Here is a 26,973-nt window from a genome sequence, read left to right as displayed (position 1 = left end):
TTGTAGCTTTGTAAAGTCCTCTTGTTGCTATGAAGAATGAGTGATAATTGTCGCTTCTCTCTCTTCCACTCTCTCCTAGTGTCTATATAGAAATTAAGAGCTGTTCTGCCCACAATTTTTTTTTTTTTTTTTAATAATCTCTGTCACTCCCCCCCAAGTGTCTATCTAGAAATTTAGAGCTGTTTGGCCCACAATATATTTGTCATTTAATATCCATGATTAGATTTAGCAGTCTCTAACAATTGAACCATAACGACTATGTAATTACTTCATGAGGACAAATATCAATTTGCCACATACTCATTTTGAGGTTGGACAGTGCCTCAAATTCAGGCAAAAAATGGACTAAAACTTCACATTCAAGGGTACAATTTTTATACTTGTTATGTGCAATGACACCCTAAAAAGGTGCCTAGAATGCTGGTTAATTATCGTTTGTTATTACACTCAATTGCTAGTCGTGAAGCAGAAATCATCCCTAGTGAAGTATCATATGAATACAGGTATTTTGAGATTTACAAGCAAAATATTTCTAAGTGGCTTATTCTTGTTTTATTTGTTTTTTGCGATCCTTTCTTGGGCAGCCCATTATTCCTTCATCATTTGATAATTTTCCTTGAAGGAAAAAGAATGCTTTTTTTTTTTTTCTGTGTTTTGTTAGCTTCTAAGAAGAAGTCATTTAGCTAGAGCTAATACGGTTCTTACTTCTGCCAAATGTGTTGTTATTTCTGCTTACATATATATTTGGTGCAACATGGTTTGAATGATTTAAGACATTCAACAGTTGAGCACCAAAAATGAAGAGGGAAGCATTTATTTATTTTGAGAGGAAGAGGCTCTTGTAACACGAACATGAAAGAACATTGCACATGAATTCAGTGGACTTACTGCTTCATGAGGCATCTAATTAACTATTCAAGGGTGCTTATCTCCTTATTATCATTTTCATTTACTTAATGACATGATGATGCTTTTGCCATTTCCTCAAAAACAAAAAAGAAGAAAAAATGCATACAAGTGCGCATGCTGTGTTGAGGCAGTTTGGCGAGCTATGCATCGAAACCACAATGATCTTAGTTTTATGGGAGGGTCAAGAAAGGGAAAATGGGGCCCGTTATTGTAGCCCAAGGCTCATGACTGACAGAGAGACCTTTTGGGCTCCGATGGATCACAGTTCAGAGGAGATTGGGTTCGCGTCCCAGGGAATGCGCCCATAACGAGCCACCTGAGGCTTTGAGCTTCTTTACGTTCCCTTGCAGCTTTGAGCTATATAACTTTCCATATGGGTGAGATCGACCGAGGCTTTTCCATCTTAGAATCCTAAGATTTTGCCAACAAAGAGTACAGTACCGTGGTTGCAGCCCTCTTGTAGTAAGAAGAGGTTCTACTTCTGAAACTTGAAAGGTGTTTTTTGGTGTTGGAAAAAAATTTCTTCTATGTATTTTTTTCTGTTTCACATTCATAGTATAGGCATCAATTCTTCTGGCAGCTCATATTACAGGTCCATGCTTCAGTGGGTGCAATCCACCCACTGAAGTACTAACTATTGATTGTAAGCCAAAAGTATTTCTCATGTATATATAAGCCATAGCCCTTAGGGCACATATTCTTTAGGTGTGCTTTTTGCGTTGCAGAATGCCGTGCAGCATAATAACATACCTTCAGTTTTCTCAATTTAAATTCAATTTTTGAATTCATATTATTGTTGTAATCTACTCATTATTTCTTTCCTATTTTCTCTCTATTCAAATTTAAATTCAAATTTTGAATTTGAATTACTACTGTAATTTTCTCCTACCTTTTCTCCTATAATCACTCTTGTATATTCTATAAATATTCAATACAAACTCAGAGAAATTCTAACTAATCAAGTATGGATTTTAGTCATCACATTCTGTTTCTTTCATTGTATCAGAGCCCATCTTGGCATCACTATCTTCCTTCTACAAACCCAGCCCAATTTGATGTTTAGGGATCTTTTCTTGCTCTTTCATACTCAAACTGTTCTTGTTGTGTTATTTGTTGATGATTTTTTATGTTATTCATGGTTGTTTCTCATGTGCTACAAATCTGATTTCTTTGATATTTTTGTCTTTTTTTAAAACACAAGTTGAAAATTTGTTTAATACTAAAATTAAAATCTTCCTTTCCAATGAGGGTGGTGAATTCAAAAGTAATACTTTTTTTTTTTTTTTTTTTTTGATGAAACGGGCATTTCATACAACTCGGGTACGAATACACCCAATAGAGTCAGAAGACAAAATGCTCCGAAGAGCTCCGGGCAACTCATACTCGCCTGACCATAGGGTACCTCCTGAGTGGCTCGCAACAAATGCCGCCACCCAATCGGCCGCCCCATTGGCCTCGCGATATACATGCATAGCCTGGAAACTAATCTCCCTCACCATATCCCAAATATCACGGATCAGAGGGTGAACACCCCCATGGCTGCACGGGCCCTTTCGGACCCAACTGATCACAGTAGCGGAGTCACCCTCTAACAGGACTGAAGTCGCCCGAAGCACACGCCGCACGTAGCACATACCCATCCAGGCTGCCCGCAGCTCTGCCCCAGGGACCGAAGTATCAAAAATCTGACATCCCCCTGCCACCAACACACCAGAGCTCGGCCCCCTGATAACAAAACCAGCCCCTCCTCTCCTACCTCCATCCAGGACTGAGCCATCAAAATTGACCTTGAGGAAACTCGGGGGTGGGGGCTCCCAGGTAAAAAATACCCTATGTGAAGCTGCCGAAGCAGAGTGGGGGCCCCAGATGTCCCGAGCTATCAAAGGTCTATGGGCTAAGTCTACATGAATAATCTCTGCTGCCTGAGCACTGGCCCGCTCCATCACAAAACGCGGTGCCGGCCTACCCTCGCCAAAGACACGGGCATTTCTGGCCAGCCATATCTGATAAGCTGTACAAGCTGCCCGAATAGCCATGCTGCGCATCAGAGGGGTGCCCGCCCATCGCTGAACCCACTCCAGAAAACAGTCCCTCCGACTCCATGCATCCTCCGGAATCCCAGTCAGCCTCCAAGCATCCCGCGCCCGAGCGCAATGGAAAAGGGCATGCTCCACTGACTCGTCCTCCCCACAATCCGGACATAGAGGAGAGAGGCTCACTCCTCGTCTGCTCAGCACTGAACACGTCGGCACGCACTCCCAAGCCACCTTCCAGAGGAAAAGAGTAGTCCTCTGGTGTAGCCCCACCCTCCACACCCAGCCACAATCTAGGCCTGGCACTGACTCCCGCTGAATGACTCGGGAGACATCACCAACCCCGACACTCGCTCTGCAAGTAGTACTCCAGACCCTGACATCCGGACCTGCAGAAACCGGAATGGGAAGTGCCCGAACTCGCTCTGCCAAATGCTCTCCGAACAGCTGGTCAAGCCTAGCACCATCCCACTCTGCCGCCCCCGGCCTGAGAAGGTCGGAAACCCGGAGTCCCTCTGCCCCCGATCCACTAAACATCGTCGGCCATAATGTCAATGGGAGCGCGTCCACCCACGGGTCCTCAGTCACATCAATACTCCGGCCGTCGCCAATCAACCATCTAGTATGAGCCAGGGCCATCGGCAAGTGCCGCCCAATCTCTCGCCATATAAAGGAAAACCTACGGCCCCCTACCGCCTGTGCAGTAAGTCCCGCACCACCGTATCGAGCTATCATGATCCGGCTCCAAAAGCCCTGTGGCTCCAAAACGACCTGCACGGCCCGTCGTGCCAGTAAAGCCTCGCGCCGCACCTGGAGTGACTGCACCCCTAAGCCACCCTCCCGCAGTGACAGACATACCCTCTCCCAGGCCATCAAATGTACTCCGCGACCTCCCCCACATGAGCCCCATAAGAACCTCCTCATGAGCCTCTCAATCTCCTCCAGTACCGTCTTCGGCACAACAGTGTGTGCCATCAGATAAATAGGCATAGAGCATAGAACTGACCTGATCAGCGTCAATCTGCCCATCATAGAGAGAGAGGACGCTCTCCAACCCTCGAGTCTGCTCCGCACCCTCTGCACCAAAGTAGAGCACTCCGCCACCCGCAGCCTCCTCCCTGTAATGGGGACCCCCAGGTAAACTAGGGCCCCCTCCTCCTCCTGCATCCCTAGGATCGCCCTGACCTCCCGTCGCACCCTCCGCTCCGTGCTCGGACTGAAGTGTATGGCTGATTTTTGGAAATTGACTCTCTGCCCAGACATCTCGCAATACTCTGTCAAGACCCTCCGGAGGGCTCTCGCATCAGTCTCTCTCGCCCGAGTGAGCAAAAGGCAGTCATCTGCAAACAATAGATGAGAAATGGGGATACCAGGAGCTGGACTATAGGCGACCAACTCCCGATTCCCACAAGCAGCATGCAAAGCACGAGAGAGTACATCAGAGCAAATAATAAAGAGATACGGGGATAGTGGACATCCCTGGCGCAGACCCATAGTCGCTCGAAAGAAAGGCGATGGCGTGCCATTAATCAAAATAGAGAAGCTGGGCCTCAGCACACATCCCAAAATCCAGTCAATCCATATCTGGTGGAAACCAAAGCTCTCCAGCGCCCGCCGAAGAAAATCCCACCGTATCCGGTCATAGGCACGCTCCATGTCCAGCTTCACAGCCATCAAACATCGTCTCCTCGAGGCACGCACTAGGTCCCCCATCAGCTCCTGAGCTAGCAGAATGTTATCAGAAATACTCCTCCCGCCCACAAAGGCTCCCTGCTCCTGGCTGATGATCCTTGGTAACAAATCCTTCATCCTCCCCACTAAGATCCTCGCGACCACCTTGTACAATGTAGTACATAAGCTGATGGGTCTATAATGACTCGGCTCTGACGCATCCAGACGCTTCGGTATCAATGTAATAAATTTGGCCTTCCACTCATCTGCCATCACCGACCGACTAAAATAAAGCTGTACTGCCTCCACCACGCCCCTCTGAATGATGTGCCAATACCTCCGAAAGAAAAAGGGTGGGAATCCATCCGGCCCAGGGGCCTTATCCTCAGCAAGACTCCATAGCGCCTCCTTCACCTCCATCTCTGACACGGGTCGAATCAAAGCTGCATTCTCTGTCTCCCCGATACTAGCCCTCGGCCTGGGAAGGTGATCTGTAACATATGAACCATCATCCTCCATCCACCTCGATCTAAAGAACTCCACTAACACCTGTCTCACTGCAGCATCCTCCTCAACTCGCTGCCCTGCCCCAATCCGCAAGGAGCGAATCATGTTCCTCTGCCTTCTAATGACTGTCGACCGGTGGAAGAACCTGGTATTCCGATCACCATCCTGAACCCACTGTACTCTAGATTTCTGTCTCCAAAGGATCTCCTGCTGGCGAAGCAAAGAATGATGGGTAGCTAGCGATCGTCGTAAGCCCGCCATATCCTCCGCCGTGAGCTCCTCTCCACGATCCTCCCGCCCCTGGAACTCCGATATCTGAGCCTCCACGACTTCTAACCTCCGAAAAACATTGCCGACGACCTCACGGTTCCATCGGCGAAGGCGCCGTTTGGTGAGCTCCAGCCGACGCGACACCCTCTGCATAGCATCACCTCGCACTGGCATACCCCAAGCCTCCCTAACCACATCCCAAGACTGGGGGTATGACAGCCATAGCTTCTCGAAGCGGAAAGGGCTGCTATGTGTGGACCCCGACACTGTGGAAATCAAAAGAGGGCAGTGATCAGATGCAATACGGGCTAGATGACTGACCTGATAAGATGGAAATCGCTGAATCCAATCTGGGGAAGCAAGTGCTCTATCAATCCGCTCCCACACTCTAGCATTTCCAAGCTGATTGTTGCACCAGGTGAAGCGAGATCCAGAAAACAAGTAATACTTTTAAGCATTTTTTTTTACATAGCACAATACACCAACTTTTTTGCTCCCATACTCTAGAACAAAATGGTATTATCGGAAGAAAACATCGTCAAATTGTTGAAACCGGACTTACACTTCTTGCTCATGCATCTTTTCTTTCAAAATTTTGGTTAGAAGTATTTTCTATTGTAGTATATTTAATAAATCGAATGTCTATTGTTTCTCATCACAAATTTTTTTCTATGAGAATTTTTTTCAAAAATCTCCAAACTATTTTTATTTATGTGCTTTCGGTTGTTTATATTTTCTTTGGCTTCGACCATACAAGTCCAATAAACTAGAATATCGATTTACTAAATGTTGTTTCTTAGGATATAGCACTATTCGCAAAGGGTACAGATGCTTTGATTTAGTAAAAGAAAAAAATATATATATCATGTCATGTCATCTTTGATGAACATGTCTTCCCCTTTTCAACCATATCACTATCTTAATTAGCCTCTTACAATTCCACTTCTGCTCTTGACTTGCTTTGTATGTAGTTACCTCAACTCCTTACTTCTATCGACACTATTTGGACTACTAATAATTATCTATTCTTAGATCACTTTACAAATACAATATGTCAATCTCAAGATTCTTTCATGGCAACAACATCCAATTCAACCATTTCAACATAAGATCACCTCTCACCTTTCCTCCTCCGAATCTCCTCCACCATCACTACCACCATCCCCCATCACCAAACTTCTCTCCCATACCAACCAACCACCCAACCTACTATAACGCACTCATCCCATGACCACCCGATCGTAATCGGATATATCCAAGCGCAAAATACTATATCATACCTGTCACCCTCTCCCAACCGTTCTTACTATAGCCTATCTTATTGAGCCAATATATTATACACAAGCCTCAAAAAGTCCGGAGTAGAGACATGCTATGGATCTCGAATTTACATCTCTTCAAAATCAACAAATTTAGACTCTTATTTCTTTTTAGCCTAATATGAACGTTGTTGGTTGCAAATGGGTGTTTCGAATTAAATGCAACGTAGATGGATCCATCAATAAATGCAAAGCTTGTTTGGTTGCCAAACATTTCACCAACAACCTGGAGTTGATTTTGTTAAGAGATTCAGTCTCGTTGTTAAGCATACTACAATTAGAGTTATTCTCACAACAGCTTTGACTCATAATTGGCCACTCCATCAATTTGACGAAAAGTGTACCTTTTTATATGGTGACATTCAAGAAACATTAGTTATGCCTCAACCTCCTGGTTATATTGATCCATCAAAATCCACTCATGTTTGACATATATGTAAATCAATTTACAGACTCCGACAAGCTTCTCGTGCTTGGTATGGAAATTTTAGCTCAAAACTTATGGAGTTGGGATTCATTATTTCAAAATTAGATCCTTTATTATTTACCTATCATCATGGCAGCATTACATTATATCTTCTTCTTTACATTGATGATATCATTCTCACTGGAAATAATGACATTGCTCTTCGCAAGCTCATTATTGAACTTGCCGATTCATTTAAGATGAAAGATATGGGCTCATTGTCATACTTTCTTGGCATTCAAGTGGATCAATCAAGTGATGACATTTTACTACATCAATCCAAAAATGTCCTAGACTTGTTACAACATGCCAATATGCTTGGATGCAAACCATGCTCAAGTCCTTGCTCTATTGATAAACTGGGCTATGTGGATAGCCCTCCTCTTGATGATCCTTGATTTTATCGAAGTATTGTTGGAGTCCTCCAATATGTTACCTTAACATGACCGGATATTGCTTTCTCAGTTAATCAAGCTTGTTAATTTTTACAACATCCAATGGAGTCTCATATGATAGCAGCCAAATGTAAATTTCAACTTCTCAAAGGCACCATCACTTTTGGGCTTTAGCTACAACTAGGCCTATTAAATCTCGTTGCTTACTCGGATACAAATTGGGCTTGTAGCTCTATGATAGATGCTCTACAAATAGTTTTTGTTTTGTTTTGGACCAAATCCTATTTTTTGGAGTATTAAAAGTAAACAACAATTGCTCAATCATCTACTGAAGTGGGGTATCGATGCTTTGCCCAAACTACTGTTGAACTACAATTATTACGTTCTCTCATGTGTGAATTGCATATTCTACTCCACTCTATTCCTTTAATATAATGTGACAATATTTCTGCCATCTCTCTCATCTTCAATCCAGTTTTCCATGTAAGAACTAAACATATTGAGATCGACTATCACTATGTCCAAGAATTGGTAGGTCATGAGCTTTTGAATGTTAAATTTATTTCTTCTGCAAACCAAGTTGCTGACATCTTCACCAAAGATCTTCACTCTAACTATATTCGGTTTTTACAGTCCAAGCTTCACATTCAACCGAATGCTCTGCTTGAGGGGAGATAGTAACATATCTTAAATTCTCTCTATTTAAATTCAATTTTGAATTTAAATTATTGTTTTAATTTTCTCATTGTTTCTTTCCTATTTTCTCTCTATTCAAATTCAAATTTAAATTTTGAATTTGAATTGCTACTATAATTTTCTCCAAATTCTTCTCCTATAATTACTCTTGTATATCCTATATATATTTAATACAAACTCAAAAAAAATCTCAACTAATCAGGTGGAATTTTAGCCATCACATCCTGTTACTTTCGGTGTATAACTTTTGAGATCGCGCATCAATTTGGGGCATAACAAACACCCAAGTAAATTTAAGAGCTATTTCAATCCAAATTGAATTAGTCTGCCGGCATAATTGCTATTCTGTCCCATGCGGCTGGATTTTTCTCTCTTCAATGATACACCAAAAACATTTTGTTTTGGTGAACCTCTCGCATGGCATCTCTTGAATTTGTTCTGACACACTAAAGCTTTCCTGATAAGAAGGCATATATCCTGCTTTGCCCCGTGAAATACCGATCTCTAATCTCTCTTATTCTCATTCTTAAATCAGTTGTCAGTTCTCATTCTTAAATCAGCTGTCAATTGTCGTGGCACTGATGTCCTCAGGGTGGGACCTCTGCAAGTATCAAGTTCTTCCAGTTAAAAAACACAGAATAATCCTTCCCATATCTGATAATATTACGCAAGTTGAGATGCTACCTATTTTAATGCTTCATTCATTCACTTCTAACTCAGCTTGAAACTGAAGACTCCGAGCATCGATTCATACAAAACGACTGACATGATTTTATCTAGAGGATTGGTCCGTGAAAGTTTACTAGGTAAAAGAAGTTTTTCATCTTAGGTAAATCCCATCTGAAGAGGCCATCTTTGGCATTGGATTCAGCTCAACCTTGCTGCTATCCAACTGCAGCTCAGGTCCCCACCCTGAATAAATTTACTGGGGAAGTAAGTACGAGCTTGCTGTGGCTTCTTCACCGACTCTGTTGGTAGTTAGTCCACTTTGTAATCAAAAACAAGAGCGCGTGCTCGCCTTTCTGGTAGATCAGGGAGAGTACGAAGTCAGATGACACTTTTTGTACTGGCCAAAGAGCATTTTGTTTCCCAACACTTCGAGTGCTATCTTGACCTCGTTGCACTGGGCCGCTATTAAATTCAAACAACTCTTCCTCCTCTGCTATATGTCACTTTAACCTTTATCCTCCTCTTTGTATGCACCATTGTTCTGCTATTCTGGTCCTTGGGTCCAGGGTATCAATGGGTTTCATTCAGTTCATCAAGTTAAACAAACACATTGAGACAAGCACATCGATCCATACGCAGAATAGATGGCAGAGGTATTAATAAAAGTCTTGGCCTATTTCATCAAAACTTGCTATTAGAATCATAATTAAAATTTTAGAAGAAGTGTGATTCCAAGAAAGAAGAAGGAAAAAGAAAAGAGAAAAAAAAAATCTGCAAGGAGTCTGCTGGCAATAAATTGTCCCTGTCATCCAATCTTACCTCCAAACTCTCCCTCCTCAGAGATGGTATGGCATGCCACGTCGATTTTGGGGAGGGGGGAGGGGGGATGGTGGGTGGAAAGCACAATCGCCTGGTGCCGCGTTGCAAGCCGGCAGTTGGTACTGGTTTCATTTTATTATAGATTTTATGAAAATATATAACCATGCGATAAGTTTTTAGAATATAAATTGGTGGTACTTGGGTTTTGATTTTGAATCTTGAATAGTATATACCTTGAATTTTTGGATCCTAGATAATTATAGTACAGATAGATCTCCTTCTCTTTTATCTCAAAATTCAAATATATATAGAATAAACGTTTATATAATGATTGCGCCATAGTTATTTCATCAACTATTAACAGCTAACATAATACAAAGAGTATTTGAATCAAGATATCAAAATATATATACTAAAACTGCTAATCTTAATAGCATAATCTCCTTTTCTTTTCTGCAGTCAAAAATTTTTTATATGGTCTCAACCCATGGCCATTATTATGGGGAACCACCATTCTTTCACAAAAAAAAAAAAAAAAGGTAAAAGAAGAAGAACAAAAACCATCGCCATTGGCATGGAATAACGCCTTTTGCTTGATAATTATGTTTGAGAGAGAGGTGGAGAAGGATGTTCTCCTCTTCAACATATGTATATGAATAGCATCTTTTGACTTAAATTATAGGAATTATACTTGGTCCAAATTTTTTTGGTAAATATACTTGGTCCCAAATTAGCATGGTGGATTAATCCGACCAACGAGAACAAAGTGCGAAATTTAGGTAAGTGCAGGACAAGAACAAGGTGCAATGTCGTTAAGTAGCTATAAGCGCACGCTCCAAGTGATCAAAGGCACGTGTGAAGAATTTTGATCATTGGAGCCAATTGTAGGAAGTTGATACATGATACCTTCGCTAGACTATTGTTATATGTTCGAAATTAATATTCGTGCATGGAGAAGTTGGTAGGCAGATTGTGTCAAACACCGGAAAGCCTCCGGCAAGGTGGCTCCACCTATAGCATGCGTGCTACTGGTCCACGTTCGTTTGAAGGCATAAGGAGGCCCATGAGGGTGATATATGGCCGCATGGTTGTTGGAGGATTCCGAACCACTTGTCTCCATGAAATGTACCTTTTTTTTTAGATTTGTTTTCCTAGTGTTAATAATTGACTTGGTGGTTTTATGCCATATGTCTTGTTTCAAAGCCATTGACGTGCACGCACTAGTCACCTCGCAGCAACACATGCATGTTGCACTATTTGCACTGTAGAGTGATGCAACAGTTGGTGGCGGCGGTGCCATCGGAAGATGGATATGGCCATTGAACAAGATGCATCATGTATAACACTTCATGCCATCTTGTTTGACCGTCGTCCATTTCCTAACGGCAGCTATTGACTGCTGTAATAATATATCTTAAATTCTTTTTTTTCAAATTTAATTTTTGAATTTAAATTATTATTATAATCTTTTCATTATTTCTTTTCAATTTTTTCTCTATTAAAATTTAAATTCAAAAATTGAATTTGAATGGAGAGAATTTAAGGTATGTTATTGTACACAAACTTAAAATATTAGAGACAGCATAAATACTATTTTTGAGCATTAGAATAGATTTAAATATTGTGCTTATGCTGTTTTCAATATTACAAGCTTTTGCATGGAACATATTTCACGAGGTCATGCCATGTCAAATATGCAGCCATCTCACATTCCTAGCTTCTGTCCATGCCCCTGTGAACTATAGGATGGACCTTATTGTGATTAGATGTGTTTGTGTTCCGATTTGACTAAAATTGAACCATTAGTAGTAAGGATGTTATAATTTAAGTAAAGAGAGTAAGCAAATGCATGCTTAATCCTACATTAGTTGTGTTCTGGAAAGATATTAGATACTTACACAGAGCCAAGGATCCTAAATAATATTATTCGACTAATCTTTTGATGAGTCTTGGATTGTAATGGACTTGCAATGGAAAAGGTATAGAATTTGTTATCATGGAGACTAGGATGAGGCTTGATGTGTGCTTGTAGATCACGAAATCAAGTAATGATGCATGCTACGTTCTGCATGCTAGGATATCCAACAAATTATGTAAATTGGATGCCCTATATGTTTCATGTGAGGCATGATGTGTCATTCACAAGATATATATATTTTTCTAAAATGGAAGATTTGGTGCACATTGTAGGTTTTTCAAGATGGTTGTGTTTTGAACCTCATCCATGAGTTCAACATATGTTTTTTTTATTGCCTCTTGGGCCTTTTTTTGGATGTCAAGTTTTATATATCGGTTTTTATAAATCAGATTCTATTAGTGGATTTTATGAAAACATGTTTTGGAAGAATTCACTAATCCAAATCATGTATTCTAAACTTAGTTGTTTGGCAGTATTTTATTAAAACAAAGTTCAATGGTATGTCCTTGTTAAGATGCTTTTTTTTTTCTCTTTTTTTTGCTTTTTAGGTACAATTGTTAAGATGCTGTTTACTGTTCAAATTAATTAAGGGGTTTTGAAGGTATAGCCACAATTGATGAGCATACCCTCCTCTCCTACTATGTCATGATATTGCAAATGATGACTTAAACTTGACCAAGTCGATAAATATAGAGAAAACAGAAACTCAGCTCATTTATTAACCGAAAATATTAAGATGATTTAGTCGAAGATAGAGTAGATAGGTTAGCTTCAATGATCGATAAATTAAAAATTTGAAAAAACCATAACAAGGTCAAAGGTTTTTATTTACCAGAAAAAAGTTTTTATTTATTTTTTGTCATGGGCAGAGCGAAAGAATGTGAGAATTGCACCCAGGCTTCTATCTGTGGAAGTAATGAAACAAAGAAGACAATCACACCAAATAGGAAGAGGCAGAGACAGTCAAAGAAGTTCTAATTTCATGAACCCAATAACAATAAACATTTCACAAAGACCATACTTCACAAGGATTAAAATCTAAACCTCTAAAACTTACTTCACACAATTCAAACATGAACCCTAGATACGTACTTCATAGGCATCAGTCCGTAGCCCCAATGACATATTTCATAGACATCCAATTGCTAATCTTCACCAAGAGGCTAAAGTCGATGCCACTGGAATTAGAATTGGTGTTTGGAGCACAAGAAGGATAAGTGAATCCTCTGGTTGGAGATATTGGAAGGTATGCGCCAGGGAGGAAAGGATTTTAGAGAAGGAAGTGCTTTGAGAGGGGAGGGAAGATTATCATGTGGGTAAGAAAGGAAGTCGCATTGAGGGTAAATAAATCCATTTATGAAATCTCGTTTTCTGAAAAACAACTTAAAAGGGTCCCCCCACCCTTCCCTTCTTGCATTTTTTACTGATGACCAAGTAAAATTAATACATATTTTACTTTTCCAACCAAATAAGTATTCATACAAAGTTCTCTTTATAGCATGCTTTAGGTAAAAAACCGTTCATCCAAAGATGAGCTTCTTAATATCTGAAGAACCTGTTCAAGCTTTGTTAAAATTTATGTTATTGTATATTTATAATCTAAGCATCTAGTTTCTACATGGCTGTAGTGTTTTTTTTTTCTTTCTTCTGAATGAATTCTTCAAAAGAAAAGAGTTATCATATGTTCATGATCATCTTGAAACGCTAGGCCTTTTATATCACATAAAGTGAAACAAGAATCGCTTCTTTTAAGGCTCATTATCTCGATATACAAGGTAATAATGCCTACTAAGGAATAAAGCAGTGCTTTAGACGCTCCCCCACTCTCCCTCTCTCTCAATACAATATTTGAGAACATAAACAATAACTGTTACATAAATGACTCATCAATGACGTATGCATGACCATTGCAATACCATCCGCAGAAATCTGAGAGCAAGCAGAAGCGGGATGAGATCACAAGGCTGGCGGAGAAATGAGTAGAAATACTGGTGCAATGGCACGATGAAATGGACACGTGTTAGTCTTTGAGTGGAGGAAGGAACTACACGCGGGAAGTTGCTGCCGGTCAACGTCAAGACCCCCCAAGGCGGTCGGCTACTTTATGGTGGGCCACGTGCACTGCGTCGCTCCTTTCCCACGGACGGCCAGCGCACGCCCGGGCCCACAAGTTCCCTCCTTCTCATGTGGTCAATCCCTCCTTTTCTTTTTTTTCTCTTTTCTTTTTTTCCCAACTTTTTCTTCTCCTTCTTCTTTATTCTCTTTTTAATTCATTTTCCCCTCCTTCGTTGCCATATCTCACTCGCTTTGCACGTGTCCCGGCACGTGGGTGGCTGACCCTCTGATCGATTTTAGCGGTTTGTCTTCTTGCGGTCAAGATTCGCACTATTTCATCTTTTTTCTTTTTTCTTTCAGTGAAAAAGAGTCAGCTCCTATATATCAAGGTTTCAGCTTTCAATTACAAAAGGATCGACTTTCGAGCTGTTATTTTCAGTAAAGAGAGTGTTTGTTATTCATCCAATTTAGTCTAAATTGATTGTGTTTGTAAATAAAAATTAAATATATAACTGAAATTATGAAAAAAAAATAAAGATATCTTTTCTCGAGAAAGTGCATGTTAATCAAATGCGACATAGTTCTGTGATATGATATAGACATATTAGCATGCAGATTTCTAAATTTTAGGTATTTTTGCGGAAAAGGCGGATTTGGGTTTGGACCAAACTTAGGTTAAAATCATGCACTTGTATTCTCCTTAATATATCTTTGGTTTGACTACTTAGTTAATTTAGAAGCTATGCATAACATCATATGCTACATGTTTCTCTCAAAAAAAAAGTGCATGGGTCAGTTTCCTCTAAAAAAGAACATGCGGCCATCCAGTGACCTTTGAAAAATCAAAAAGGATGCTCTCTCTTTTGTTTAGATTTAAACTAATCATTTTTCATGTGGTTCTGATGTGGAACACAAGTATGGGGACTCTTGACATGCTTAGAAGAGAAGCATTTGGATTAAGCTTTCATGAGAGTCTGGCGTCTTAGGCATTCAAAATTAACTAAATATTAATATGCTTAGTGAAAAATTGGACCACCATCCTTCATGTGGGGAAGCATGCCTCAAGAGACCCAACTTTATTGAGAGAATGATAAAGCAGTGACTATATTCCTGGGATTATGTTACCAGAAATATGTTCGTACGTTGTTGCTGCATCTACTTTCGTACGAACACTGATTAATGCGAAATTATATCCATTGCCACCTTATTCGCCATCTGATGTGGCACATATGTGGCATGTTATAGTTTGCCGACCTAGCTGCTTTGTGAAGTGTATCAACTTAGGTGGATCACATGCCACTTCAGTGCCACATCAGAGTGGACGATGTTTAGGGTGTATCATCTTGCAAAGCAGTACCATTGCTCCGTAGTATGGTCATGCACTTAGTTGCATTTCCTTGATTTGAACATGACAATGCTGTATTCTTGGCCTTGGTCTTAGGCTCTAGCCTTAGCCACCTTATTTCATATTTTTAATAAAGTATGAGAAGGTTGTCTGCAACTGTTTTGATAAAAAAAAAGACAATGCACTTTAGGATTGTAAGATTTCATGGTATAAACTTGACATTAACATGTTGATTTTTTTTTCTTGTTGTTTGAGGCTAACTGAAGACCAGGACAAGAACTTGAACTGAAAGTTAATTTCTCATATACTTGATGAGGAAACTGACATTTATAGTAATAAAAGGGCACTACAACAATAATAAGCTTTGGCGACATCAGTAATTTAATTTCCGATGCTTTTAAAAGCGTCGCTTATGTTAGAATGGAGAAATGAATTACCGATGCTTTTCAAAACCGTCGGCGATACTTATGCTAACGAAAAATAAAAATCTGATTTATTTTTTTGGAGGAAAAAAAAATCTATTGAGAGAGATTAACAAAACAAATGTTCATTGATGTTTTTTTTACAAATTACAATAAAAAATTAATTAAAATAGGAATAACATAGGAAGCATAATTACAAATTATAAATTAAAAATTATAGTAGAAATGGAAGCATCCCTCGGCCTTCATCTTCTTCATCTTCCTCCTTTTCGAATCCATCTTCTTCTTGAAAACCTAGCTGCTAGCTATCTAAAGAAATAATCATAATCATCAAATAGTTTCTACAGAGTAAAGCAGGATTGCCACAAATATTTCTAATTAAGACATATTAAACCAGTTTCTGATTAAAGCCCTCATTATGAAAAACTGTAGCCATGGAAACGAGATCTACACCGCTCCAATTCAAGCAAAAGGAATCGAGATTTACCTTGAACCTTTTGCCAATTCGCCGGTGACGGCACCAGAGGAAAGGGCAAGGGTCGTACCTAATCCTTGACGCTGGTGACGGCACTGGAGGAAGCACGAGAAGTGGACCGCCGCGTTCAGCATCAGCTCATCCTCGTCAGCCTTCGAGACCACCTGGAGGATCAGCGGATCATGTCGACATCAGCAAATCTAAAGGACCAGGAGAAAAGGGCAAGAGTTGTACCTGATCCTTGATGTCGGTGACAGCACCGGAGGAAGCTCGAAAAGTGGACCTTCGCATTTAGCATCAGCTCGTCCTCGTCGGCCGCTGAGACCACCTGGAGGATCAACGAATCATCGTCGGCATCAACGGTGGGTCTTTCTCCTAGCGTCGGCATCTAACCATCGGTATAACCTCTTTTTGTTGTAGTGGGGGTAGAAAATTTCAACAAGTTAAATGGTAGAAGAGATTGATTTCATTGAGCTGGGAAGGGGGAGGAATTATAAACGAAGAAGATGAATGCATTATCAATTATCACTGAATTGAGGCTAAGAGAATCTTAAGAGCTCGAAGATTGAGGATAATGCAGAATAATAATTAAGCATGTGATTAAGGGTGAGGAAAGTAAGACCATTTACACATTTTTTTTGATAGGATCATTTATCTTAATCAAAAAATAACCGCGCAGAGAGAGAGAGAGAATTCATTAGTAGTTGGAAAACTTGAACGTGTAAAGAAGCTTGCATGCAAAGCCATTGGCCGAACAATGCATTATTGCTACAAAAAAAAACAATTTTCTTAATTAGAAAGCTTAAGGCCAGATACTACTATCTCCATCAAAGTGAATCTGCTGGATGTATAACTCGATCGCATTTTTGTCATTGCGTAGGACAAGCACTACAACAAGAGGAACAAACTGACCAACCTAAGGAGAAAGGCAGATTAACCGATCCTTCATGGGCTCAGCCAACCACTCTGAACTATTCACTGCACCGCTGATTCTGTTTGTCTATGATCATTCTTCTGCTTGCATCAAGAAAAAAAAAACCCTTAAATTTAGCAAAAGTTTACTGCTCAAGAGAAAAAAAGGCACATGTTTCTTAATCTAATGCTTTGAGTTTGAACTCCTACGATTTTCTCTAGATCATTGGAGAGCTGGTGAAGGATAAACCACATAAAATTTGTGGTTGTCATGATTTTTTCCTTAATTATTTCTTGTGTTTTATCCTACTACAAAGCAAAACTTCAGAAATCATCATTGCTAATTTTTGGCCAACATTGTTTCTGTTCATATATAGGTTCTAGTTGCCCACGTACTCGGCCCTTCATTACTGATATGGATTAATGATTTGTCAGTTTGTGTTTCATCATCAGTACTCATATTATATTGCTTGTCTCTGAAAACAAAATTATAGATCTACTGACTAAAGTCAAAACTGCTCGTAAAATGATAACTACTCAATTGTTCTCTAACGCATCATGCTTGCTATCGATACCCATTGTTTCGGTTACCATATGAGCCAGACAAGAAGGAAATAATTAGGTTAATCTAGTGAATCTTACTTGCAGGTATCATGTCGTAAGGTGCAGCTATAATTGACCATAATTGCCCCAAGTTGCAGACAGCTTGGGTATCTACCGGAAGTTCACATGTGAATCCACATAAGAATCCAAGTAAATATTATATAGATCACGATCTCTTAATTGTAGCTAAATTTTTAAGGTACTCGTGTTCAATACAGTTGAGGGCGTAGAGTCGGGCTTGCATGCAATCGACATGAAGAAATGATAACCTAGAATGAATCCCAAGGGTATATATGGACAAACAACTCTACCAATAAAATCTTAGAGGATTAGCTAACTTGTCTTGTTTTCAGAATAATTCTGCAAAAACCCACAGATCCCTCGTGCCTATACTAGTGCTCAAGAAAAGAGACCATGGACCATGGTATGAGTAGAGCTGAGTAGGGTTTTTGTGGGAACTACTGACGGTGGATAATAAAGCCAAGAAGCTTGTAAAGGACCTAAAATATTTAATTTGAGGAACCCAATGAGAAAGCATGCGATGAACAGTGAAAAGCTAGAGGACATTATGCTCATCTTTGGAGAAGGTCTGAAGTACTAGTTTCTAGAAATGCCCAATTCATCAAGAACTACCCATTTCATTTTCAAGTTGCTCTCCATAACTTGATGCTTGGGGACATGTCAGGACTTCACGGTCTCACATATCAGTAAGTCACAAGCATCCAGGGATTTGTGTTGGGCCAGTGTTGGCTAGGATATATATATATATATGTATGTATGTATGTATGTATGTATGTATGTATGTATGTATGTATGTATGTATGTATGTATGTATGTATGTATGTATGTTTTCCATGATTTGGGGAATAGTTTACCATATTTGATACCTTTAGGGCTTTGGTGCTGATCGCTCCTTCCCTGTCTGCGTGCTGGTTTTTAGCTCCATGTATAAAGAAAAGGAGACACTCCTTGGTAAAGAGTGATCACAAGCCCTTTCAATAATCTAAAGGCCTTTGAGATAAAAGACAATCAAAAGCAAAAGAAGAAAAGGAAAACAAAAAGCAAAAGCAAAACAAAGGCGCGAAGCCTTAGCTTTCAGACTGGTAGCAATTAGCAAAGGTAAAATAAAAGGGGAAGGAACTTTGCTTCATAGTAGAGTCAAATTAGTGGCCACAGCAGAGAAAGCGAAGCGAAAATAAAAGAGTAGAACGACGGATTTTCGATTATTCTACGTCTATGCTTTATTTCTAGAGTTTTGTGGCATCAACTGGTGTAACTTCTTGTTGGCGCTTAGGAGCCTTAGTAACAAATTGCTCCCTTTATTTTTTTCTTTTGGAAAACATCCTAGTATTCCTTTTCTGAGATTTCATAATGATAGTTAAATTCAAGACACCTTAAATAAATAATTTAAAAATATAAACAAAATCTTAGACCAATTCTTAATTATCTAGACAAGCCTTAGAACAGTTGGCCAGAAATAGAAAACCTGATTAAAAATAAAAGGAAACTGAGAAGAACTATTAAACTAAAACTCTGAAAATTAAGCAAAAAAATAATACTGTCTCCAAATTGAATTAACGGACCCTTCGGTTGTGAACTCGTTAACTCCTATGAAGCTCCGTATGGTCCAAGTGATCATAGTACCTTCCAGCTATATCCAGCATTGCATCAACAATTAAGATTTCTTACTAGTTAAAAAAAAGATATAATAAAGAGTTATTTTAACAATTTTACCATTTTTATTAGATTATGATGGAAATATTATTTCAAAAAATGATGGAAATACAATTCCATGCATAAGCTTCTGAATACCTATCAATTTTCTTCTCTTGATATACAGAGTTGATTATATTTTTTTGATTCAAAAACTCTTGTTTAACACCTTGAATATCGCTATCTTTAAAATATTTTTGGACATTTCATAGCTGAGGATATCCTAACAACCGGATTTCTTAATGGACTAAGGCTGGCTCATGAGGCTCGGGGATTAAATCAACAACCAGTGGAAATATACAAAGGCAAGTAGTGAGTGCTGGATTTAATGAATTATGAGCTCTCCCTCTCTCTCTAAGAGCCTGCGTTCATATTTTTATTCCTCCTCAGATCGTGTGTGTGTGAGAGAGAGTGAGAGTGAGAGAGAGAGAGAGAGAGAGAGAGAGAATATTATAACTGGTATATTATTTGATCTGGAATATGGAAGTGGCAGAAGAAGACAAGGGAGAGGGCTGCTTTAGACTGGTAGGAGTTGGAGGAAAAAGAGTTTAGAAAAGAGGAAAAGAGTGGTTGGAAGTGACACGGCGCGCCCAACAAAAATGTTAAGCTGCGTACGGACCCAAAACTCCTCACTTCCAAACGAATTTTCCTCCTCTCGTAACGCGCTCCTGGGTCCTGGCTCGACCTTTCAGCTCTTTTGTTTATAGGTCCAGGGGAAGGCTAAAATATATACAAAAACCTAAGAGGATTTGTCATTAAAGTTGTGCCCTTGTAATTATTATGCCCGCTCCTTAGAATAAAACTAACAATTTCTATCGTACTGTTCCTTGATCACCTACAGTCAATTATTAGACCTAGGTTTTGACTTTTAAAATTAATGAGCGCATCAAATCCATCATTGGAATGATTAAGATTAGCCAATATGCATGAGATAACTAAGAGGTACATGCGTTCTCATTAGATAGCAGTATAATAGCAGAACATGTCAAAGAGCATGGCATAGTTTCTGTGAGATAGATATATTTGATTACTTTCATATCAAGTAAAAGGCCATCCCCTGTTGGATGGCTTTCTCATACAGCTAAAAAAGGAACGCATGAATAACGTATGCACGATTTTCATCTATTTTTGTTGCAAGGCTGATTGTAATACTTGATTGACCTCGTGGCTTGTGGTTGGAGTGATGATGAGCATTAAATTGGTTTGCGATTCTCTCTGGAGATGATCATATACTATTATGAATATTGAACTTTGTCTTGTATAGAACTCAGCCATATACCGGACCTAACCTAATCTGCCTTTGAGTATTATCCACATATACACGTGCATGCGCACAATTGGTATAATGCTAGGCTTCAACATTTGCACTAGAAATTGATAATTGTGAACTTGTTCATTGACTTACTTTTATGTATGTTAATTTCTTGTAGCATGAACCTCATGATGCTTGAATTTAGTACTTTCAAAGCCTCTATTGGATCTCATCCACACTCAAAGCTTATGGTCAAAAGTAAGACTTGCTAACTTTATGCACTTGTAATATAAAGTAAAGAATTTGGAAATTCTGTGCAGAGTGATTAGTTACACTTACACGTTCTAGACTGTGATTTTGTGTGACACTTGTTTTTTTGAGACTATCTAACATCAAGATTTCGAAAAATTAAACAAAAAGAAAAGTGCCTTCTTTAAGAAGCACCTCAAAAAGTTGCAATGAGCTAACACTGGCGGACAAAGAAATCAATGATTTACTTGAACATGTTGGCAGTATGGCAACTTCTCGGTCTACTGTGGACAGTGGACCAATATCTCCCGCCATTTAGAGGAAACATATATTAAATTTTAATGTTTTTGTTAGATTTAAGTATTAAAAAATGAAACGTGTCATATTGCTTCACTAGAAATTCTTCAATGTGTTTTATTTTCTTTCCGGTAAAAATAAGATTTTATATATGTCAAACTATAAACATACCAAACAAGATGCATGGTCACAATCTTAAGTTGTTGCTGAATGTTGAATAAGACTTTTCTTCTCCCACTTTATTCTTGTAATTAGTGATTAATTCTTGCCAATCTTGATAGAGGTCAGCAGCACAAATTTCCTCCGAACTAAAGTGATGCAGACGCTATAAGAGGGTATTTTCCATTTAGTAACTAATTGAAGAAGACCACAAATTATCATCAGTTGCTTCAATGTGAAAAAAAGAAACTCCAACCTTTCATTGAAGGGCATTACATATGTAGCGCTCTGTAGAACAGATGATTGCATTAGCACATCTACCAATATCTTGCTCCTATATCTAAGATGAAGCCTTCATGGATGACAAAGGCCTTGGCATGCATACTTCATGGTTAATCCACCAACATTTATTGTCTAAATGACTGAACCTTTGACTTCCAGTTATAAATTAGAGGTGGAAACTTTTGGCTGCATTGGTTGACCGTAACATGAAATGCTGAAGGAGTGGTCTCTTACAAGTTCTAAAACCCTTTTCTTTCTAAGTGAAAACATAAGGTAAAGACCGTGCATAACATTTTCCTAGTTGTTGATAGAGCACTATACAATACCTACAGGAGTACCGATTAATACATGTAAATGAATGCATGAAACGTTTTCTTGGTTAATGCGGAGCAGCAATACAAGTATGTAACTTTTTTTTACCCAAAAAAAAAGAAAAAGAATACATTGCACCATGCTTCCAAGTAGCTTTCGTAATAGTTTTCTTAGCCCTTCTCTCTGTTTTGTTTCTTTTGCAGTCCAGAAACTGAAAAAGCAAGCCAATTCTCAAGCACAATTTCCACAGCCTGTTAGATCTAAGCTCATTTATCACATTCAGACACGTTGTTTATGACGGTAACTATCGAATTGGGCGATGTTACCGTGTAAGCCCGAATGTTATGCAACGATAACTATCGAATTTGCCTGGTCTCTATCACTTTTTCTGTTGTGGCGGCCTCAGGCGTTGTCATTTCTCGTTCCCATTAGATCAAATGGAATAATTAAAGAAGAGCAAAGAAATGCTATCTATAACCCTAAACCTAACCCTAGTTTCTACCAAAATTAAGAACGAAGCACCTCCTAGAAGCATTCCTTTTAGACTGAAAACACTGTCATCACCTTTCCTGTCCTCACTTTGTGATAAAGCAAAAGCAGCAAAAACGAAAAAAAAAGAAGCAAGAGGAGAAAAAAGGAAAGCGAGGAAGAAATATTAAAGAAAGGATGGGGTAAAGAAAGGATATACAAAACAAGAGGCTCGCCATCCCCGTAACCTGGTTCCTCTAAACGAAGGGCCGTTCCTTCTTCTCCCAAACTTCATCTGAAGGAGCAAAAGAAACACCATATATCGACTTCGGAGAAGTGGCGGAAAAGGGTGGAAAGAGGAACAAGAGCAAAAGACATCAAGCTTTCAGGCATGAATAGAGGAGTTTTTGAAAGCTCTCTAGTGCAGCAGATGATGGGGGGAAGCCCTAGCTGGTGGAACATGAATAGCCTGAGGCCACCTGCTCAACAAACATCCCTTCTGTTACCCTCTTCTTCCACCTCCTCCTCCTCCTCCTCCTCATCATCATCATCATCTTCTGCCTCAGTGTTTCCTCAAAACTCGCCGCCATCTAATTTTCTCCCCACGACCCCTTGGCATGACAACCAATATCTTCCTGAGTCTTGGAGTCAACTGTTGCTGTAATCTCTCTCTCTCTCTCTCTCTCTCTCTCTCTCTCTCTCTCTCTCTATCTCTCTCTATCTCCATCTCTCTATCTCTCTATCTATCTATCTATCCCCCTCTCTCTCCCTCCCTGCCTCCTTTTGTTCTTCTTTTATTGTATAAAACTTTTAGAAAAAAAATTGTTTTGAGATTACATATAGCATTCACTTGCTACTCGAGTTAACTCATATTTTCATGTAATTTTGCATGGTATTTTGATAGGGAACTTAGATTTCATAAAACACTTTATTAGGTTTCATAAGGTATGTACACAACTTTGTATATGCTCGGAAAGCTTACTCCTCTCTCTCTCTCTCTCTCTCTCTCTCTCCCTCACACACACAAACACAAACACATTCTTACTTTATTTCACCTCCAAATTTATAATATCTGCAGCTTTTGCTGGTTATTTGTATATAAATTAAATTGGTGGACAACCTACAGGGGAGGATTAATGGAGGAAGAAGCCAGGTGCAGCTTCACTCCTTTCCGAGCTAAGAGGATGGAGAATTGGGAAGATCAGGTGTTATACCCATCAGCAAGTACACACATGGTTCATGTAAAACAAGAGACCTCTGGGAGTGGATATCTGTACGGCCACGGGAATGAAGAGATTCAGGCACCTAGGTCTCCTTGGAGCCCGGTCCTGCCAACTTCCTCTCCTAGATCTTGTGTCACAAGTTTCAGCAGGAACATGCTGGACTTCTCGAGCAGCAAAGCAGAAAAAAAGCATCTCCATCCAGATCATTCATCCGAGGTGAGAGAGGAAGTTATATATATATCTTCAGACTTCTTAATTGTTTTGGTAATTATCATCACTGGTACTATTATAAATACTGATTAGAATGTTATCTCAATTCATCTGTGCTTAATTTTATGGTTTTGTTTTTCTCAAAAAAAATCCATTGTTCTATCTGCTTCAATGTGCAGATATTTATTTCCATTATAAAGTGGCTTGTGATTGCTCATAATATAGTTGGGCTGATTTTGTTTAGGTTTAGTGGTCTTTGATATTAATCCATCTTAAAATCATATATATATATATATATATTATTGCCTCTAATGCCTCTAAGAAATGGCTATGCTATATATCTTGGTGAGGCTATAGTGCAATCATTGTGGAACTACATGCTATCTGTATCCTGATTGTCATCTTAAGTAGGTTTCTCAGAGATCCACATATGGGTCCTCACCTTTCTTCCTTTTCTGGCTTTCTCAAGTGCAACAGCACAACTGGTGCAGCTTTCAAGAAGGCCAGAGTTCAAGCCTCCTCAGCACAATCACCTTTCAAGGTCGCTCTCTCTCTCTCTCTCTCTCTCTCTCTCTCTCTCTCACTGAATATTGTGCTACTTATTTTGGTATCATGCTCAATCGAGTTTAAGAAATGATAGAAATTGAAACTAATGTTAATAAAATTAGCAATTCACATCTTGAACATTAAAAGGGTTTATACTTCTCTATTTCAGGTGAGGAAGGAGAAGTTAGGAGATAGGATCACTGCTCTTCATCAGCTAGTTTCTCCATTCGGGAAGGTATTACATTTGCCTATATATACAGCTACTATAGATCTATTTGACGGCAATACCGCTTAACAATTTTTAACTCCTTGCCCATATCTTATATAATTTTTTCTTTCCTACTCTCTTTTCTTTTGGTGTTCGAATAAAGATCTGACATGGGCTCCTTTTGCAGACTGACACTGCGTCTGTACTAATGGAAGCCATTGGCTATATCAGATTCCTCCAGAGTCAAATTGAGGTCTGTGTGTGTGTGTGTGTTTGTGTTTGTGTACGTGTTGTCAGTGGCAGAGAGAAAGAGAGCTAAACTTAAATATCGTTTTGAGACTGTTTAAGAGCACGCAGTAAAAGCTGTTACATTCGCAACATGTTGTCTTCTCTTTCTTTCTTTTTTTCCTGGGCAAACCGGTGGGATAACAACCTGTGTGCTGTTTAGTGTATTATCTTCTATGGGTGTCATGTATTCTCGTGTTTTACGTCTTATACTCCTTACCAACTTGTTATCCCTTCCTTTCATGCAGGCTCTGAGCTCCCCGTACTTAGGCAGTGGAACAAGGAACACGAGGCAGTGTGTAAGTAACTATAAACACCATCCCTTCTCATGTACCCCCCCCCTCCCCCCCCCCCCCCCCCCCCTTAAAAAATAAAGAAGGGGGTCGATTTAGGCTCCTTCCCTTCCACTGCATAGCTACGCTATCAGGTACTACGAGCCCTCTGTCCGGGGGGGAAACCATCCTTTCTCATTCCTTGTTCCCAATGCTACCATGCCTTCTCTCTCTCTCTCTCTCTCTCTCTCTCTCTCTCTATCTCTATCTCTCTCTCTCTATCTATCTATTTATGTATCTCTAACAACTAGGCATCTAACATCACCAACTGAAACTAAGATTGCTGCTTTTCTTATGTTGCCAAGTTCTGTACACATGCATGATGGGTCTCCCCATCTTGTGCATCAAAAATGAGAAACAGAAAAAAAAAGCATGCCCATATCAAGCTCCTTCTTATGAGCTCTGAAGTCATGAGATTAGTTGCTTTTCGTTAATTTTTTTGAGGGTAAAGGGGAAAAGGAATAGTATGTTAGCCGAAGACCCTAGCCAGGTATGCTTCATTGGATCCAAGACCACTTAAAAAACAAACTTAACTAGTCTTGTAACTGAAACCCCATATATTCTTCTTTTTTTACAACCAAAGTTGTTGAAAGAACAAAGTTTCAACTTTACAGCCTTTAGGGCCACTTTAAAATGGTATAGAAACCATGATCTTTGATATTCCTAATCCCTCTTTGTTATGTTCCCTTGGGCTGTTATTAAATGATATTCGTATGAAGAGAAGGGGAGCACCTGATCAAGTACCATTGAGTAGCTGTAAAGTGGCTTTGTCGATCAATCGATGGTTATGATTGCATGTTAATTATGATATCTTTGCCATCATTGATACTAAAGATGCTATATTTTGTTGCATCATCCATAACATCAGGATGCTGATGATGAACCAACAAAGAAGGACCTGAGGAGTAGAGGATTGTGCCTGGTTCCAGTATCCTTCACTTTGCATGTTGGCGGTGACAATGGAGCGGATTACTGGGCTCCCACTTTCGGTGGGGGTTTTCGTTAGACTGCACCAAATCCGCAGCACGGTTGGCCTTAAGGGTGGATATACCATCATGAGCGGTCACTCTGCTAATTAAACCCAAGGCTGATTGCTCATGATGCTATATATGCGCACTTAAATGGATGGCATCGACTTCAAGTCAGGATGGCAGGATTCTTATACTTCCATGATTCAGAACCCTCTTCCTTACATCCTCCTGCATGTGTGTTTGATCTGGTATGTAAGCATCAGGAGATGGTTTCACACCCCACTTAATCAACATAGAGTCCGATCATCTCCTTGATTTGTTGTAAGCATGTCATTGAGCTTCATTGTAAGGCCACTGAAGTTGCTTAATTTGAAGCAATAGCAGGAACAGCATGTCAATGTTAATATCGACATTATTTTTATATTCATGTAAAGGTTGATTAATAGTTTGTGAGTTGCATGCATGTTGTGATAAAAAATCATTCAAATGGGCGGCAGATCTGTTGTCTATAGAAATATACTGACCATGTTCGAGCATAGTTATAGCCCAGAGATTGCAGCCAGCCTCCTCAATTAGGAGGTTGCATGATCAAATTTCGAGTGGGGTTTACCCAAGTGTCTGGTATTATTCTTTCATCCTTTATGCCAAATGATTGATGGCAAGCAAAGGAAAGATAGATCACCTAGCAAATCCACAGTAGCGTTTATTGTCTTTTTTTCCTTTTAGTCCAGAGAGAAATAATTATAAGATCACCTAGCAAATCCATAGTAGCGTTTATTGTCTTTCTTTCCTTTTAGTCCAGAGAGAAATAATTATAGGATCCCCCATGTAGCTAGGTCAGAAACAATATTCCTTGATTACGCCTTCTACATATGCTTTGATAGCCGATCAGCAGTAGTGGGTTGGGAGTCTATCCTCTGATCAAGCGACGGGAGATCCTTGCGACCAGATTGGCAGTCAGGTTTCTTCTGGAGCCGGAGAG

The 26,973-nt window shown here is 39.6% G+C and overlaps 2 protein-coding genes across 2 annotated transcripts; one reads left to right on the top strand and one right to left on the bottom strand.

Moving 5' to 3' along the window:
• Positions 1-1,812: 1,812 nt before the first annotated feature.
• On the bottom strand, positions 1,813-16,357 carry LOC148715394 (uncharacterized). Its single transcript, XM_088710593.2, has 4 exons — positions 16,253-16,357; positions 15,989-16,133; positions 2,739-5,656; positions 1,813-1,827 (listed from the first exon to the last, which is right to left on the bottom strand). Exons 1-4 carry the CDS (start codon positions 16,355-16,357, stop codon positions 1,813-1,815), a joined length of 3,183 nt encoding a protein of 1,060 aa, XP_088566719.2.
• Positions 16,358-22,319: 5,962 nt separating this feature from the next.
• On the top strand, positions 22,320-26,434 carry LOC103706900 (transcription factor bHLH68-like). Its single transcript, XM_039125486.3, has 7 exons — positions 22,320-22,876; positions 23,343-23,655; positions 24,119-24,190; positions 24,365-24,430; positions 24,591-24,656; positions 24,937-24,987; positions 25,889-26,434. The coding sequence occupies exons 1-7, from the start codon at positions 22,608-22,610 to the stop codon at positions 26,024-26,026; spliced, it is 975 nt and encodes a 324-aa protein (XP_038981414.1). The 5' UTR covers positions 22,320-22,607; the 3' UTR covers positions 26,027-26,434.
• Positions 26,435-26,973: the final 539 nt, after the last annotated feature.

Source organism: Phoenix dactylifera, chromosome 1, assembly GCF_051530095.1.
Source record: "Phoenix dactylifera cultivar Ajwa chromosome 1, Ajwa_hap1_PhDact_Kaust_v1.1, whole genome shotgun sequence".
NCBI lineage: Eukaryota > Viridiplantae > Streptophyta > Magnoliopsida > Arecales > Arecaceae > Phoenix > Phoenix dactylifera.
This window is presented reverse-complemented; position numbering and strand designations above follow the sequence as displayed.

Excerpts from the sequence above, each read along its gene's own strand:
- LOC148715394 (XM_088710593.2), bottom strand. The coding sequence starts at position 16,357 with ATGCCGACGCTAGGAGAAAGACCCACCGTTGATGCCGACGATGATTCG. Across the intron at positions 16,134-16,252 it reads AGCTGATGCTAAATGCGAAG|GTGGTCTCGAAGGCTGACGA; the intron begins GTCCACTTTTCG and ends CTGATCCTCCAG. Across the intron at positions 5,657-15,988 it reads CACCGGCGAATTGGCAAAAG|TGTCGGGGTCCACACATAGC; the intron begins GTTCAAGGTAAA and ends TGATTTCCACAG.
- LOC103706900 (XM_039125486.3), top strand. The coding sequence starts at position 22,608 with ATGAATAGAGGAGTTTTTGAAAGCTCTCTAGTGCAGCAGATGATGGGG. Across the intron at positions 22,877-23,342 it reads TCTTGGAGTCAACTGTTGCT|GGGAGGATTAATGGAGGAAG; the intron begins GTAATCTCTCTC and ends GACAACCTACAG. Across the intron at positions 24,988-25,888 it reads CAAGGAACACGAGGCAGTGT|GATGCTGATGATGAACCAAC; the intron begins GTAAGTAACTAT and ends CCATAACATCAG.